Source organism: Thermobia domestica, chromosome 16 (assembly GCF_964235325.1).
Source record: "Thermobia domestica chromosome 16, izTheDome1.hap1.1, whole genome shotgun sequence".
Lineage (NCBI taxonomy): Eukaryota > Metazoa > Arthropoda > Insecta > Zygentoma > Lepismatidae > Thermobia > Thermobia domestica.
This window is the reverse complement of record NC_137469.1, coordinates 67,621,310-67,639,486: the sequence shown is the minus strand read 5'-3', so window position 1 is coordinate 67,639,486 and position 18,177 is coordinate 67,621,310. Positions and strand designations below refer to the sequence as shown.

The following is an 18,177-nucleotide window of genomic DNA, read 5'->3' as shown; positions in this document are numbered from 1 at the left end:
CGAGTTTTGATTACTGTAGTAATTTTAATTCTTAAGCGATGAAAGAAAAGGATTTGACTCTTAGTAATTTAAATTCTTAGGTAAAGAATGAAAAGAGTTTTGGCTATTAGTGAATTTTACTTTTAGTCGAAGAACGAAAAGTTTTGATCGTTAGTAAATCTAATTCTTAATCGAAATATGAAAGGATATTTGATTGTTAGTAAATTTAATTCTTAACTAAAGAAAGAAAAGATTTGATTGCTATAGTGATTTTAATTCTTAAGAATGAAAGAAAAGATATTTGATTGTTAGTAAATTTAATTCTTAAGGAAAGAAAGAAACGATTTTTGATTGCTATAGTAATTTTAATTCTTAAGAATGAAATAAAAGATATTTGATTGTTAATAATTTTAATTCTTCACCAAAGAGAGAAAAGATTTGATTTTTAGTAAATTTAATTCTTAAGGAAAGAAAGAAACGATTTTTGATTGCTATAGTAATTTTAATTCTTAAGAATGAAATAAAAGATATTTGATTGTTAATAATTTTAATTCTTCACCAAAGAGAGAAAAGATTTGATTTTTAGTAAATTTAATTCTTAAGGAAAGAAAGAAACGATTTTTGATTGCTATAGTAATTTTAATTCTTAAGAATGAAATAAAAGATATTTGATTGTTAATAATTTTAATTCTTAACCACAGAGAGAAAAGATTTGATTGTTAGTAAATTTAATTCTTAAGGAAAGAAAGAAACGATTTTTGATTGCTATAGTAATTTTAATTCTTAAGAATGAAATAAAAGATATTTGATTGTTAATAATTTTAATTCTTCACCAAAGGGAGAAAAGATTTGGTTGTTAGTAAATTTAATTCTTAAGGAAAGAAAGAAACGATTTTTGATTGCTATAGTAATTTTAATTCTTAAGAATGAAATAAAATATATTTGATTGTTAATAATTTTAATTCTTAACCAAAGAGAGAAAAGATATTTGATTGTTAGTAAATTTAATTCTTAAGGAAAGAAAGAAAATATATTTGAGTAATTTTAATTCTTAACCAAAGAGAGAAAAGATGTTTGATTGTTAGTAAATTTAATTCTTAAGAAAGAAAGAAACGATTTTTGAGTAACTGTAGTAACTTTAATTCTTAAGCAATGAAAGAAAAGAATTTGACTCTTAGTAATTTAAATTCTTAGGTAAAGAATGAAAAGAGTTTTGGCTATTAGTGAATTTTATTTTTAGTCAAAGAACGAAAAGTTTTGATCGTTAGTAAATCTAATTCTTAATCGAAATATGAAAAGATATTTGATTGTTAGTAAATTTAATTCTTAAAGAAAGAAACAAAAGATTTGATTGCTATAGTAATTTTAATTCTTAAGAATGATAGAAAATATATTTGATTGTTAGTAATTTTAATTCTTAACCAAAGAGAGAAAAGATATTTGATTGTTAGTAAATTTAATTCTTAAGGAAAGAAAAAAAGACGGTTTTTGATTACTGTAGTAATTTTAATTCTTAAGCAATGAAAGAAAAGAATTTGACTCTTAGTAATTTAAATTCTTAGGTAAAGAATGAAAAGAGTTTTGGCTATTAGTGAATTTTATTTTTAGTCAAAGAACGAAAAGTTTTGATCGTTAGTAAATCTAATTCTTAATCGAAATATGAAAAGATATTTGATTGTTAGTAAATTTAATTTTTAAGGAAAGAAAGAAAAGATTTGATTGCTATAGTAATTTTAATTCTTAAGAATGAAAGAAAAGATATTTGATTGTTAGTAATTTTAATTCTTAACCAAAGAGAGAAAAGATATTTGATTGTTAGTAAATTTAATTCTTAAGGAAAGAAAAAAAGACGGTTTTGATTACTGTAGTAATTTTAATTCTTAAGCAATGAAAGAAAAGAGTTTGACTGTTAGTAATTTAAATTCTTAGGTAAAGAATGAAAAGAGTTTTGGCTATTAGTGAATTTTATTTTTAGTCAAAGATCGAAAAGTTTTGATCGTTAGCAAATCTAATTCTTAATGAAAATATGAAAAGATATTTGATTGGGAGTAAATTTAATTCTTAAGGAAAGAAAGAAAACATATTTGATTGCTATAGTAATTTTAATTCTTAAGAAATTAAAGAAATGAGGTTTGATTGTTAATAATTTTAATTCTTAGACAAAGAAGAAAAAACGTTTTGTTGTTAGTAAACTTAATCAAAGTATGACAAGATTAATTGCGAGTAAATTTAATTCTTAATCAAAGAAAGAAAAGATATTTGATTGCTACAGTAATTTTAATTTTTAAGTAATGAAAGAAAATGTTTTAATTGTTAGTAAATTTAATTATTAGGAAAAGGACAAAAAGAGCTTTGATTGTTATTAAATTTAATTCTTAGGCAAGGAAAGAAGGGAGAAGTTAAGAAATAAAAGTTATTTGATTATTAGTAATTTTAATATTTAGGCAAGGAAAGACAATAATTTTGATTTTTAGTGTTTGTAACTATAAAATGGTGCCCACAAAGAGGATACATGATGCGAAATAAATCATTAAAATTTTATGAGGAAAGAGAAACTAGATTTCAGCCAGACGGCAACTAAATATTTTTATGAAAGATGCATAATTTATAGAACAACAACACATTTTGATCAAAGATATAAGAAAAAATATTGGGAGTCGAAACCACTGTTAAAGTATAACAGTATATACTTGTATTACTTTATAGTTACATTCAGGATAATTTTGGGAGATGACATGGATTTTAAGCTGTGGACAAACCTAAATTATTTGAAACGCGATATTTACTTACGTTGACCAGTAGATTCCATTCTAGATGCAGTATTCACAGTGTCACCAAATAAACAATAATGGGGCATTTTCTGTCCTACTACTCCTGCACAAACTGGACCTGTAAGTGATAAAAACAAAGACATATACATCATATTAAATTGAAATCTAGATTATTAACTATTATGAATTAAGAATCCATAATCCGATCAGGGATTATTTCGTTGCAGAAAACAAGATGGATTTTTACTTACTATTGCTCATTCATTGGAGTAAAATTTGCAGAGAACTATGAAAATTAGTTCTATTTAACAAAATAAAATGAAAACAGTTAAGGGCGCCCATGTTGAGGTTTCCAAGGGGGGGCAAGTATAAGCGACATTTCAAATATAGTTTCAAATTTTGATGTAACTATTCCAAAATTCTATTGGATTTTCGATATTCCGACGTACAATTACCTCTAGGAGGGGCGATCGACCCACCTTGCTCCCCCTGATGGGCGCCCTTGAAAACAGCCGAATGATCTTCGTTTTCTAAAAAATAGAATTACTAAATGCAGCAACTGTAAAAGCAGGGACCTTCTGAGGGTTCAATGACTTATGCTTCTTTCTTTGTTGTGTGAATATTGTTTATCCTGAAAGCCCAACCAGCGAGAGTTAGCTACCTTTCTACTTCCTTTCTCTTCTGTGGCCGAGGGGGGGGGGCACGATGACTCAATGATAGACCACTTACCTCTTGTGCGCGGGGTGTCTGGCTCGATCCCCAGCCAAGTAAGTTTATGGTGGGGAACATCTTGTTCGTGGGTTTTCTCGGGGTACTACCGTTTTCTCCTAAATTCTTATTTCACCAATTCACTTGATTTAATCTTCGTCTCACTTAGACTAACCCCATCAGGAAGTCGCGGTCGGAAAGAGGGATTGCCGCCGTCGACGGTGGCGGGCCGCCGGAGGCAGCCGGCACCCGTCCGCGGCGGCACGACGATCTACTTGTTCAAAGTTGCCGACCTTTTACCGAGGCGGCAAGCGGTCGAAAATCGTCAAGTAAAATTCCCTTTGCCGACTGTTGCCGACCGTCAGAGCCGGCAAAACAATCGGAAAGGCGTCTTTCCGACCCTCTGCCGACTCCTTATGCCGGCCTCTTTTAGACTGCGGCGCCGGCGCATTTACTGCGCCTTTACGGTTGTTTGCCGACTGCTCGGCAAGACAACTTTCCGACGGCGGTGCCGGCGCATTTAATGCTCATTTCCGGCTGTTTGCCGACCGCTCGACAAGGCAACTATTCGTCGCGGTCGAAAATCGCGCTGAAAGATGCCAGCGTTCGGCGCCGGCAATCCGACCGCGGCATCTGTTCGGCATGGACAAATTGTCCGACTATAGGCGGCAGAATCCTGATGGGGAAAGGGCATATTCGTGGAACATTAAACTAAAATATTTCATTTTTTTCATTTTGATTCCTTAATGTTATTGTTCTCATGTTGATACTTACGGAAACATAACTTAAGACTCGTCATTTATTCCAAGTATGAGGAATATTTTATATTTGTTTTCATTTTCTGAGAATCTGGCATCATCGTTGTTACTTCAAATGACGGAAGGGCATGGATGGATAAGTACAGGGAAATGGCCCCAGATGAATCATGGGACGACAAGTGGATGGAATGTATGTACCCCCAAGATACATTAATCCCTCATTTTCAAACCTCAACTCTCATTTGTTCATGAGAAATGGCACAAAATCGGAAAAGTGGGGTTAATTTATATCTCAAGAATGACTCGATCGATTTTGTTCAAACTTGGATGGGTGTATAGGTGTATACAAGGGCTTTGTCTAAAAAAAAAAAAAAATAACAGCTCTTCTCGACCATTTCCCCTCCTCAGAAACTTTGATTCAATATTTTGAGCCACTTTTGACCTATGATGGTCTGCGAGCAAAATTATATTTAAAAAATTAGATGTTGTTTTAACCCTACAATCACATATATTTTTTCCAACATTGTATCACGGGTGCGCTATGGTCAAAATTAGCCAAAACCAACCATATCACACCTATAAAGGGGGAAAACGATGTAGCTTTAGCATAGTTCCTACGTGAATGAATGAGAAATCACACCTGAAAAGCGCCAAACTAACTGAGGTCCCATCCCCATTTTGAGCCAATGTGAAACTGTTGATATATGTGTTTATTTCATATGAATCAATCAGCCTGAATATGAATATGAGGTTAAAATTACCATTATATTCCCGTAAGATCCTATTTGAGGATGCCTGAAGTTTCAGTGTAAGTGTTCATATAAAAAGCAATGTTACCTATACCTACAGTATCCAACGTGAAATAACCTCAGCTGAAAAGAGAATAACCATCAACAACACCATAATGTAATGCAATCTTTGTTGTAGTGTCATCCATAGGTCCTGAGAGGGGGGATGGGGATAAGAAGTAGAGTAGTGGAAAACTGCAACATTTGAATAAAATGTGCAATTCATCCAAGAAATAGAAGAAAATATAATGCAAACGGAAAGTAAGTTACATGTAGGAAGTACAAGTATTTCAATGTGTGAAACAAATAACGATGAAAGGAACATTGTAGTACGTACTTCAGCCCTTGTCACTATAACCACACAAATGTTGTGGTGATCGAATATTTTGCTCAATATTTGTGCTGGTTTTGGGATCCTCGACAAATATCTTCCATAACTTAGGTAATAAATAATGGCTGCAACATGGGAGCAAGAGCCAACTGTTCGCAGTCCATTAGCACAGTCGCAAGAATACCTAATGACACTTTTGTAACCTTCTGTATTTGGTTTTAGATGAACATTTGTATGTCTTGCTTTGAGTATATCTTGAATGCATTATCGTTTTCAATATCTTGTCGTTGTCTTTAACATACTGCATATTAATATTACCTCTTGCATTCAACATTTCAGCCAAATAACGTATTGCCTGTTTATATTGGAAGGGTCTACAAAACAATCCTTTCAAATATTTGTCAGTCATTCGAGGAAAATCCTCAAGATGCTGTGAAGAAATAAGTGTAAACGGAAGTTTTCTTGTTCGCAATTTCTTCTCCTCAACAAAGATTGCAAAGGTATTATCGTTTCCTGAAGTTTCCGCAGGTTTCATGATTGCGGTGATTGCGGAGTGGTTTTCATCTGATATCATACGAATGAAGAATTTATTGTGTAGAAACCTAGCAATTCTATAATACGGGCCGCTACTAGCTATCATTTCATTGCCAAATATTTCATCCAACAGACGATACTTTTCTTTCAGCATTCCACGTGTAGCTTCAACTGCCCAACGAATTCTTGTAACAAACCTGTATCATTTGCTTCTCCAGTGGATAATTGTGATTCTCTTGCCTTTAAATGCAGGAATAGGAACTTTATAGCCTTTGTCCTCAATATAAGTTTTACAGGGTCTACATTTTAATACATTGACTAGTAATTTACTAATATAAAACGTACAATTCTTAGGTAGATGGGAGGTCTTGCCCCAAGAAAAATCGCAACAGATGCTCCTGGCTGTCAGTATTCCTTTTTTTCGCGACAAATTCACACAATCACAGATTCATTGTTTCGTGTTTGTTTTAAAGTGGTAACGGTGTTCATTCCCAAATAAATTGTTAAATATCAACAGTTTCACTATATCCCAAACTAGGGATGGGGACGCCAAAGGCCATCAAATGGGACCTCAGTGAATTTGGCACTTCAGGTGTGATTCCTCGTTCATTCACGTAGCAAATATGCTAAAGCTACATCAATAGCTGTTTGTTTTGCAATTGTCTCCTTTTAAGTGTGGTATGGTTGGTTTTGGCTGATGTAGACTATGGCGTACCCGTGATACAATGTTGGAAAAAAATATATGTGATTGTAGGATTAAAACATCTAAAATTATTTTTTTCATGATTGTGCTCGCAGTCCATCATAGGTCAAAAGGGGCTCAAAATATTGAATCGAAGTTTCTGAGGAGGGGAAATGGTCAGGAAGAGCTGTTAATTTTTTTCAGACAAAGGCCTTGTATACACCTATACATACATCCAAGTTTGAACAAAATCGATCGAGACATTCTTGAGAAATAAATTAACCCCACTTTTCCGATTTTGCGCCATTTCTCATGAAACAATGAGAGTTGAGGTTTGTAACGTGAAGGATTAATATATCTTGGGGGTACCTTCATACCACCCACTTGTCGTCCCAAGATTCATCTGGGGCCATTTGACTACTTATCCACCCATGCCCTTTCATAGAACTTGGAAAATAATTTTACTTCAGATACTACTTATTAAAATAAATATTAGACAATAGAGTCCCTTACCGGAATGAACACCTATTCTTGTTTGCAGTTGAGCGTCTGGTCGATGCCTAATACTGAATGATTTCACAGCATCTAAAATGGCCAATGACATAAGTGCTATCTCCTTGGCATGAGCATCACCATTTCGTGAGGGCAACCCAGACACTACCATATAAGCATCTCCTATTGTTTCTACCTGTGAATGGAAATTATAATAATAATTTTATTCCATTTATATAAACGCTTAATCACTATGCCAATATTGGTTGTATATTTGTATTATTTGCTAATTATATTAGAATACCAATAATAATACTTAATTTACAGACTGTTTCACAATTTCAGTTTCAACTACTTTCAGAAGGTGTTTATTTACCAGAAACAAGGTATATGGTATACGTAAGAGCTGAAACCATATTCGTTTATGAGTTCTCAGTTTTACAATCCTAATCTATCTATATTATAAAATTGAAAGTTACTGTGTTTGTGACTTCGCCGCTTGAACCACTCGACCGATCTCGATCAAGTTTTCAACATAGATGAGGTTCGTGTTTGGGAGTTTTTATTATTTCACTTTGATGGTACAACGTAGGGGAGAGGGAGGAGGGAGATATATAAAAATAAATAAAACTTAATAACTCTAGAACCACGAGACCGATCTCGATCAAATTTGTCACATAGATGAGATTCGGGCCTGGGATAGTTTTTATGGTTTCACTTTGACGGTGCAATTTGGGGGAGGGGAGGGTGGAGATATATATATAAATACATAAAAATGAAAATGACTACCGGTGTGACTTAATAGCTATTGAAACTCCCGACCGATCTCGATCAAATTTTCAACATACAAGGTCGTTACAATTAAAGTGCCGCTATTCACGGCGACTCGAAAAAAATATTAGTACTACTTTCTGCCACAAGGGAAAAGTGTGGCGCTGAACAGGCCGTAACACATACGAGCTTACATTTCTAAACATGATAGTGTGAGAAGCAGCATGGCTATTGATAAGACAGACCGTGCACTGTTAGTAAATTGGCCTATCGGGACGGAAGCAATTACAGTGCAGCATTGAGGAAGTATCGGCGTCTGAAAGGAATTAGAAGAGAATCCTTATCAAGAAATGACTTAAAGAAGATGGTACTGAAATTCGAGACAACGGGTAGGTCACGTGTGGCTCCAGGAGGAGGAAGGCAACCCATTCCAACCGAGCTTATTAAGCAAGGTTGATGACTATGCAGCACGTGCTCCATATTTCGCTACCAGTGCTCGGGTGGTGTCACGGGAATTGTCCATCCCATGGTCAACAGTGAAGAAAGTTTTTAGTGCCATTTTGTAGTGGTATTCTTACAGAATTCACACAGTGTACTAACTGAAACCCCAAGATCTGCCGCAATGCCTTGAGTTTGCCCTTCGGTTTTTGGCACGGATGGAAGTGGATGCCATGTGGCCGTGGGGTATCCTGTAGACTGATGAGGCGCATTTTACATTAGAAGAGACAATGAATAACCAAAACTGTCGGGTTTGAGGCTCCGATAATCTGCATGTTGTGCAGGAACAGCCATTACACTCTGCGTACGTGAATGTGTGGCGTGGATTAACAGGAACGTTTATTATTGGCCCGTTTTTCTTTGAGGAGATGACACCCGAAGGATTTGTCCCTGTATTGTAACAATGACATGTTATAGGGCCCAGGTAACACAAATTGGAACAGAAGACGTTTTTAAAAAGGTATCACATGACGTCATTTTTTTGGTGATAATGTCATCAAATATCACGTGATCTGCGACGTCTTCTGTAAGGTGCAGTAGACGTCTACAGAGGACTATTTGTGCACCGTCATTTCTTTCACCTCGATTTCGTCGTCCGTAGACGTCTACTGATGACCTATATGGTACCATCATGGTACGTCATCTTTTTAACCTCAATCACGTCATCCTGGTACCTACTTGAGGTACCCTTTTGGTTATCCTGGTACCCATTGGTAATCATGTAAGAGAGATGTCAAAATTTGGTAGAACCGCGTGTTCAAGTAATGCCACTTGTGTTTTTAAGTTTACAATTGGAGCGTTCCTATGAAACCATGACCAGTGCTAGTAAAACTCGTATCACTGCCAAAAACCCACTTCTTTCCACTACCCTTACTAGCGCGTATACCCATAATCGCTGACGTGCCTGCTCCCTTCGGACGCATTCCCGCGCGTTCGCACTGCCCTGACTTGATTAGATAGTATTCGTGCATCTTAGTGGCAACATAGCAAAGGTTAGTTTAGTTTTAAAGTTTTATGCTACACATCTAGAAGCCGCATTAATAAGTAAATCGTAAAACAATCGTTGGGGTATGTTTAGCAGAAGGGTTCCAGAGGTACGTAAAAAATATAAAATTTATACAAATGGGTTGATGCAAGTACTTAGACCTCACATAACCCTAACCAAACCTATTATTAACAGAAATAAGTGAAATTCTATGATTTATTCGAAAATTATGCTGGACCCTAAAGTAACAATCTAACAAACTAATCTAACCTAAGCTAATGTGAAAAGAAATCACCAAAATTGTAACATTTTTCTTAGAAAAAATTGCTGTACCTCTTCTGCTAGACATATATCTAATTGTAATTTTTAAAACAATTCCGGTGGCACCCTTGAATTGTATCTATGGGAAAGTGGAAAGCTTTTAGGAAACAATAAGAAGGAAACTAATGAAAGATTTATAATTTATCAACAATTATTTCAAGTCATGTGCCAAAAGTAAACCTGTACGGGAAATTCAATGCAAATACTCACTTGTCTTAAATCTCATGTTTTTTTTTATTTTCACAGGAAACTAATTTTCTTGTGGTTGTTCCCCTGTTTTAAGCGCGCGTTCGAAACGAGTAGACACTTTATATGGAGGCCATAGAACTTCACATTTTCGTGGAGTGAGCCAAATTTCGTTGGCAATAATAACTGAATTGCCTTCAGGCAACTGTATCTCTGGTTCTTCCCCAATGACACAATACATAGTTCTTCTTCACCCTAATTAAATGCAATGTTGTGAAAATATAAGATGAGATAATTTACCTTCTCCTCCGGTATAGTAGCACAGTGGTCTGTTATGACAATCTTGCAAAATTAAATTAACCCTACGCGACTTTCTAAATGATGGACGCGCGCTATTCTATCATGTGATTCTATCAAGCACGACTCCCAGCATGCACTGTTCTAAGAACATCCGCGGTTTTAGCACCCCAAAAAGACGTCCTTTTTAGGTGATGTTTGAGACGTCAGTTCTTTCAACCATTCTGGCACGTGATAAACACGTACAATTTCGGTCATGTTTGACACGTCATTTTTACTACCATTCTGGCATGTGATAAACACGTACAATTTCGGTCATGTTTGACACGTCATTTTTACTACCATTTTGGTACGTGATAAAGACGTTCCAAATTTTCAAAAGACGTCATTTTGAATTCGAACCCCCAAAAAAGACGTTCATGGTCCGGTTTGTGTTACCTGGGGGCCTTTAGTGCGACATGTGATTCCTGAGTTACAGACACGAAACTGTTCGAAAGCGACTATTTTCACGCAAAACTGGTCAACGCTGCACATTGGTCGACACGTGAAAGATCTGCTTCGTGAATCATCACTACTGATTGCATCATCTCCCAAGGTTTTCCAGATGCGTGGCCAGCAAAATCCCCGATCTAAATCCGTGTGACTTTTGTCTGTTGGGATATCTGAAAGCTCGGGTCTACCACGGAAATGTTCAGTTGCTGGCGGATCTCAAGGACAACATAAGGCGACATGTCGCAACAATTCCCACGGAAAGGGGGCCGCGGGGCTTAGTGGTAGAGCGTTCACCTCTGGTGCTAGGGGTCCCGGGTTCGATCCCAGCCCCCGCCAAATGAACTTTGTGGTGGACAAACACGGTGTGCGTGGGTTTGCTCGGGTTTCTCCCGTTTCCTCCCACTTTCTTCATTCCACCACTTCATTCATTACTCATCATCACTGTCTCCTTTAGCCTAACCGGCATAACAGTGGAACGTAAAACACAAAGATTTCATTTCATTTCTTTCCCACGGAACTGCTGGGAGCAACTGTTGCGCACGCCGTTTTACGGACGCACCATTAAATGGAAATAAAGATTCACGGTTTGTTACCCTCACATTGTTCCTAAAGTTGTACCCTGCCTTTCCTCTTGCTTTCATTATATTTATCTAATATATTTGACCTCTTTGACCTAGATAATTGTCTTATTCATATATTCAGGACTATTTCCACGTGCGTATTACCTGTACAGCGCATTTTCCCTTGGTGGCGAATAGTGGAACTAATGTTTTTGCCAGTGTATCTCGCTTCCGCATGGCAACGTTAACATACTTACGAAATTTCAATGTAGTACGCCGATTACAACCCACGCTGGACCGCCACTTTAATTGTAACCACCCTGTAGATGAAATTCGGGCCTGGGAGTGTTTTCATTATTTCACTTTGACGGTGCAACTTAGGAGAGGAGGAGATATTTAATAATGATCGAAAATGACCGATATTAGTGTCGAATTCATAGTTTTCGGCGTCGCTGAGATGAAGAGTGAGACCTACGATGCCGTTTAAATCCAAATTTAGCCAAGAATTGTAATATTTAAATTTTTACTCTCATTTTTAGCAAACACATGGCATAAGGAGTTTGTATTTAAAGTTTTTTATTTCAACCCAGCGAAGCGGGTAATCGACGCTAGTCGTTACTAATAAATAAAGGAACGTGCGTGTGTGTGTGTCATCAGGTTTTCACAATAAATAGTTACCTAGAACCACCAACTTTTGTACACAGATGGATCTTCACTGAATGTAACTTTTTTTTTTTTTTGACTCGAGAAAGGATTGAGTCTGGAAGTTCAAAAAGTAAATAGCATCTCAGAAGCCTTCGAGTTAGACAACCCACATTACTCTATTATGTTGCAGATTGCATACTGTTCAGTCCGTTCAAGAAACGGGTACTTCTGCTTGTATACAATGATGTCAAGTGTGCAGAAAGGGTACAATTTATAAATTAGGGAAAATTTAACTAAAAAGGGAAATATTCCTAACATTCTTGGGAAATGTCTAAGAAAATCTATGGAGTTTGACAAGGAACGGACATAAACATGTCATCCGGACATCCGAATCAAACCTAGTCCATTCGATAAACATAACAAAGATATGTTCATGCACAAAAAATTAGGTGCCATGGACTACGGAATAAGTCCCTGGGGCTCATTAACCCTGTTAGTATAAAGAAAATCTTAGACTCGCAGTAAAATATTGCGTCAACATTGTTCATTGGAAAGTCATGGTTTAAAGTTCACTCTCTTTAGCATGAAACAAACTTTTCAGAGGTCTATGTGTTGGGGCGTATAATGTACTTGAACATTTAAAATTGGGAGAATGTCGAGAAAACTCCCTCCAGAAATCCCTCCCAACAACTTTAGATCCCTTTGGAGTAACCCCTGGTAAAAGTACATAATCCAAATGTATCTCTAACAATACTAGAGGAATTAAGAAATGAGTGTACAAGTTTTGTATTGATAGACGGAATAGATATGAGGGAAGATGAACAGTGTTGATGCAATAGCTATTTTATTGCGAGTCTAAGATTTTCTTTATACTAACAGGGTTAATGGGCTCCAGGAACTTACCCCGTTGTCGATGGCACCTAATTTTTTGTGCATGAATATACCTTTGTTAGGTTTCTCAAATGGACTAGGTTTGACTCGGATGTCCAGATGACATGTTCATGTCCTTTCCTTGTGAGCTAATAGCTTTTGTGATGTGTGGTCTGAAAAATCGTGGGTCAACTACATGGGTGCTCTGAAGAACAATCGCCCATTGGAGACCTTCTGATGAGTGCTCAGCATCCACTCAATTTAAGTTGGAATTAATTTCGAAATTATGTTTTCATGCTGCGAAAAAATAAATAAAATAAAATAGACTCAGCTAAGACAGTCAAAAGTGGATTGCACCAAGAAGTTTCAACATCGTCCGGTAGATGTCGACAACTAGATGATCTATGTTGCCATCTAAAGACACGCTGTATAACTTGTACTATCTTTGTTTCAACAGTACAAAATGGGATATGGATAGCCATCGTTAAGGTCCCGTTATCCGTGAAGGTGTTAACGAATTGACTTCATTAACGAACAACGCTGAAATAATTGCTCCAACTATCTGTTGTAAAAAAAAAAAAAAAAAAAAGAATTCAAAAAGAATCATCACGTTTGTTCGTGAGTTATTGTGTAGGGTAACCAAGGAATAGGTGGATATATTAATATTACAGTCTTAAGGTTCACTACTGTAGCGTGATTCTAACAACAATTCAGTCTTGTAACGCTCACTAGCATGAACCTAATAACATTTCAATCTTATAAAGACTACCAGCAATAATATTTCATTAACATTCATTAATAACTGGGGACACTTGATTCAATCAACACAAGAGAAGATACACCTAGAAAACCCCAGTAGACGGCAAAATATATAAGATAATCTATGTTATGATTCAGGACAGATTTCGAAATAGCTTGAAGAACGCGAAGACCCTTACCGGGGCCGACATTTTTCTGATCATAACCTTGTGCTAGCCGAAGTGGATATTCAACTGAAAAAATATAGACAGAATAAAGTAGGCAAGAAGATGTTGAATACTGAATAGTTGAAAAATGAGGAAGTAAGAAATCTTTTCGTTCAAAAATTTGAAGAAAAAAAAAACGAGGAAAGGATAGGTGCAGGTAATAACACACGGTGGAATCACGTTAAATTTTGCATACAGCAGGTTGCAGAAGTAGTAAGTTACCGTGAACACAAAACGGCTAAGAAACTATGGGTCACAGAAAAAATGTTGCAGAAAATGAGGGAAAGGAAGACGTAGAAACAGGTAGAAAGAGGGGAGAAAGATGTACAGGAAGTTAAACAACGAGTTACAAAAAGAAACAGATAGAGCAAGAGAAAGTTTTACAAAATAGAATGAGAGAACATATAAGAATTAGAAAAAGTTGTGAAATATGAGGTGATGTACAAGGAGATGAAATCTGTGGAATTTCGGAGGAAACAAGCGGACATTACGATGGCAGTAGAAAATAAAAATGAGAAGATAGTCAGCGAGAGAAGAGAAAACTTAGGAAGATGGAAATAATATGTTGAGGACTTATATAAGAGTAGGGGTAGGTCATGCGGCCTAGATGTTGAAGTAGAAAAAGAAGTACGCGAGGAGTTTTTAGTATTTTTCGGAATGAGTTTGAAAAAGCTATATCTGAGGTTAGGAACGGAAAGGCAACCGGGGTAGATAATATACCAATCGAATTCATTAAGAATATCAGAGACAAGTTCAAGAAAGAATTGTTTTGACTCTGCAATGAAATATAGCTATGAGACAGGAGAGTGGCCAAAAGATTTCTTGAACACGATCGTGTGACCGATGGCTAAGAAATTGAACCCAGAGAGACAGGCCGGTAGCCAGCCCAAAAATGTAGGGATGGCCTGGGTGAACTTACGGAGAGCCCGATCCAACCATATTATAGTTTATCACCATATTATAGTACATTTGCAAGCCTACCGTGAAAATATTTTTTGGGGGGCAACAAAACTTTAGGAGGTTAGCCCCTCCTATATCCCCCTGGATACGGGCCTGCACAGAGATATGAGGATTATAGAACTATTAATCTCATACCACACGCAGATTTAAAAAATGCTTTGCATTCTAAACAGAAGGTTGTATGAGAGAACAAATGGAAAAGCTGAGGAGGAACAGTTCTGGTACAGAAGAGGCAAGGGCACAAGAGATGCAATTGGATTATTAAGGGTGATCGGGTCAAGGTTTATAGAAAAAAGGAAAGAGATGCATGTAGTATTTATTCATCTAGAAAATGCTTTTGAATGCATGCATTGGGAATTGTTGTTGGGAGTTCTAAAGAACGTTGGGTTGGAATGGAAATATTGAAGAACCATAAGGAGCTTATATATGAACCAAGAAGTAACTGTTAGAATATTGGAGGAAGTGACAGAGGAGAGTGCAATTGGAAGAGGAGTTTCACAAGCATGCTATCTCTTGCCAACATTATTTAATATCTATAAGATGACATTTCGATAGGAAATAGAATGAGTAAGTTTATACGGTTTGCAGATGGCATTGCACTTGTTGCGGAATCTGAAATGAAAATCAATAAGATGCTAGAAAACTTGAGGAAAGGCTGTGAAGAGTATAGAATGAAAATAAATTTAGAAAGACTAAAGCGATGGTGACTGGAAGGGAGCGGCTAGCGTCAAATATAGAAATATAAGGGAAGAATATAGAAATATGAGGGAACTCATAAAATGTTTCGGGTGCATATTATACTATACGGGGCAGAAACATGGACACTACACAGAATGATGAAAAACGATATAAGCTTTCGAAATGTGAGTGTGGAGAAGAATTAAATGAAATCTTTAAATTTTAAGTCCTACAGTTATGCCAGGTAGGCTAAAGGAAACGGTGATGATGGGAAAAGGTAGAATGGTAGAATGAAGAAAGAGAGGAAATCGGAGAACCCCTCTAAAACCTATGCACACGGTGTTTGGCCACCATTAAACCACTCGCGCGTGCTCGGATCGAACCAAGAACTGCCTGCACCCTAGGTAAGCGCTCTACCGCTGAGCCACAGCCGCCCTGGAGAAGAATGGAGAGAATTAGTTGGGTCGAGCGGAAAGCAAATGAGAGGGTGTTAGAAATGGTTGGGGAGAAAAGAACAATTTTATATAGTATTAAGAAGAGGAAGAGAAAGTTGTTGAAACATTGGCTAAGAAGGAACTGTATTATGAGGGACGTGCTAGAGGGTATGATGTCAGGGAACAGAGGGAGGGGCAAAGGAGGGCATAATTGATGGACGATATCAAAAAACAGAAAAATCGTACGTGAAGGCAAAGAGGTTAACAGAATACTTTGGAGCGTGGAAGGTTCTTAGTTGCGGCAAGTGACCTGCCAATAATCGCAGAATGCCTGTGATGATGATATTGGGAAATATAATTTCGCGCATATCTTAATTTTTATTAATAGAAAATTAAAAAAGAGAGAAATGCAGAAAAAATACGGTAGCTCCCTACCCATCCTATATATTTAAAAATGTGTCTGATTTGGTCGAGTGATCAACTTACATGCTTTCTATGTACATGATTTTGGATTCGACCCTAGTTATGGACGCTCGAACACTGAGCTACTGTAACCGTCCAAACGTGCTTGAAACATAGAAATATTTGCACTATGCCCTATCCATAATATGCTGTCACATCTACAACTATACCTGACGTTGGTATTTTTTCAAGATAAGATAGAAGTTGCACTATTGGTTACATACTTATATGTTTGTGCAGTAGCATTTAGTAAGTCTTACATCTTACAGTAGGTATTCATTACCTTATAAACATCATAAAATCCAATTATTCTATCAAAAGTACTGTACAGATCATTTAAGAAGTCCACTACCTGAAAAATAAAAGAAGAAAATAATATTTAAAACCATTTTGTATTCACTACATATATATATTCTTGCACCATTATCTTCACAGTTATATTGGTTAATAAAACATTTAAAATTTGATTTTTAGTATTACCTTCAGAATTTTAAAAACTTCGTTTCAACAGCTAGAAACTGAAGAAAACTGTTTGAGTTTTCATATTTCTCTCTCTCTCTCTCTATCTCTATATCTATCTATCTATCCATCTACATATCTATCTATCTGTTTATATAGATATATATATTTCAAGTTCAACCCTTTTCGGTCATGATAGATTGTACAAATAAATATTAAAGCACGTGTAATAAATAGGGTTGCCAACTGACCAGTATTTTTATTAGGCACAACTATAGAAAGTACAATTATTCTTCACCTGTTTTGAGGATTATGAGCAGGTGCCGGTAAGTTTATTTTTCAAAGTTGGAAACTCTTAATGGTAAAATAGCCTTCACCAACTGTCCTTAGACATAGAAATAATATCTACTGTTTGAGTATAAAAGTAATATCTGGCATTTCCTTAATGAAATTCATACTGATAAATACATAAATAATGAGATATAAATTACATATCTTTACATTTTAAAATTAAAAAAAAAAAAACCGTTTCTGTAAAATTGTTTTAAAAACTAACATTAAATGGCTGAATTGTAATAAATGTTTGAAGTTTAATATTCTTTTGTTAATAAAACAATAAAACAAATAAACATATTACTTTGTAAGTGGTTGTATTTTGAACTTACCTCCATGGGAGTACTTTGGGCACACAACGCTGTAAAACCAACGATATCACTAAAATATATCGTAACACACTCAAATTGTTCGGGCTGTACCATTCTTCCTGACATAAGTTGCTCAGCAACTTGTCTATAATGTATTTAAAGAAAAATACATGAATATTTTTATACTTGATACAAAATAATAAATTTCATTGTTAAACATTGTTCTTTTTTTCTTATATACGGAAATTGTCATCATAATCAAGTTTACAGAGAATAGCTTGAAAACAGAAATAATACAGTATTGACGAAGGATGGTAGAAAATCGGAGATCGGGTTAAGACCTCACCAGTCTAGCATCTATAGTTTTCTAACACCGTTACAATTGCCATTAATATCATATAAATACAAGGTAGGCACAAAGTCACTTTCCCCAATATGTGAAGAAACAAAATAAAAGAAGCTAGGTGATTTGACTATCTTTATTGTATATACTTACAAATACTGCTAAAACTGTCTCGCACGAAGTTCAATGCACCATATATTTCTTCAGCAGTGGTTTCCAAATACCATGACACAACTGAAGATTGACATCCAATTTCTCAAATGATTCTTCTGTTAGCTGTTTCAAGTGATCCAAATACTGCTGTTGCCTGGAAAATATCTCGTCTTTGACAATACTCCACATGGAGAAGATGAATGGTGTGAAACCATAGGAACGAGGTGGCCAACCTGTTATTCCAAAACTACTAATCCATATACAGAATCACAACACCAAGAAATCAATCACAACACCAAAGAGAGGCTATGCTACATTTTGTTGCCATGTGAACTGAATGTTTTCATGACGAAGGTTATTTTCAAGTTCTGGAATGACAATTTCCTGCAACATCTGAAGATATGTATCACT

The 18,177-nt window shown here is 35.9% G+C and overlaps 1 protein-coding gene across 1 annotated transcript in view; it reads right to left on the bottom strand.

Moving 5' to 3' along the window:
• LOC145672492 (atrial natriuretic peptide receptor 1) overlaps nucleotides 1-18,177 on the bottom strand; it is a 177,352-nt gene that overhangs the window by 9,456 nt on the left and 149,719 nt on the right. The window contains exons 15-18 of the mRNA XM_081741655.1: nucleotides 17,292-17,415; nucleotides 16,451-16,519; nucleotides 7,065-7,239; nucleotides 2,770-2,868 (exon numbers count right to left, since the gene is read on the bottom strand). Coding sequence (XP_081597781.1) covers nucleotides 2,770-2,868; nucleotides 7,065-7,239; nucleotides 16,451-16,519; nucleotides 17,292-17,415 — 467 coding nt within the window. The remainder of the gene's footprint in view (nucleotides 1-2,769; nucleotides 2,869-7,064; nucleotides 7,240-16,450; nucleotides 16,520-17,291; nucleotides 17,416-18,177) is intronic.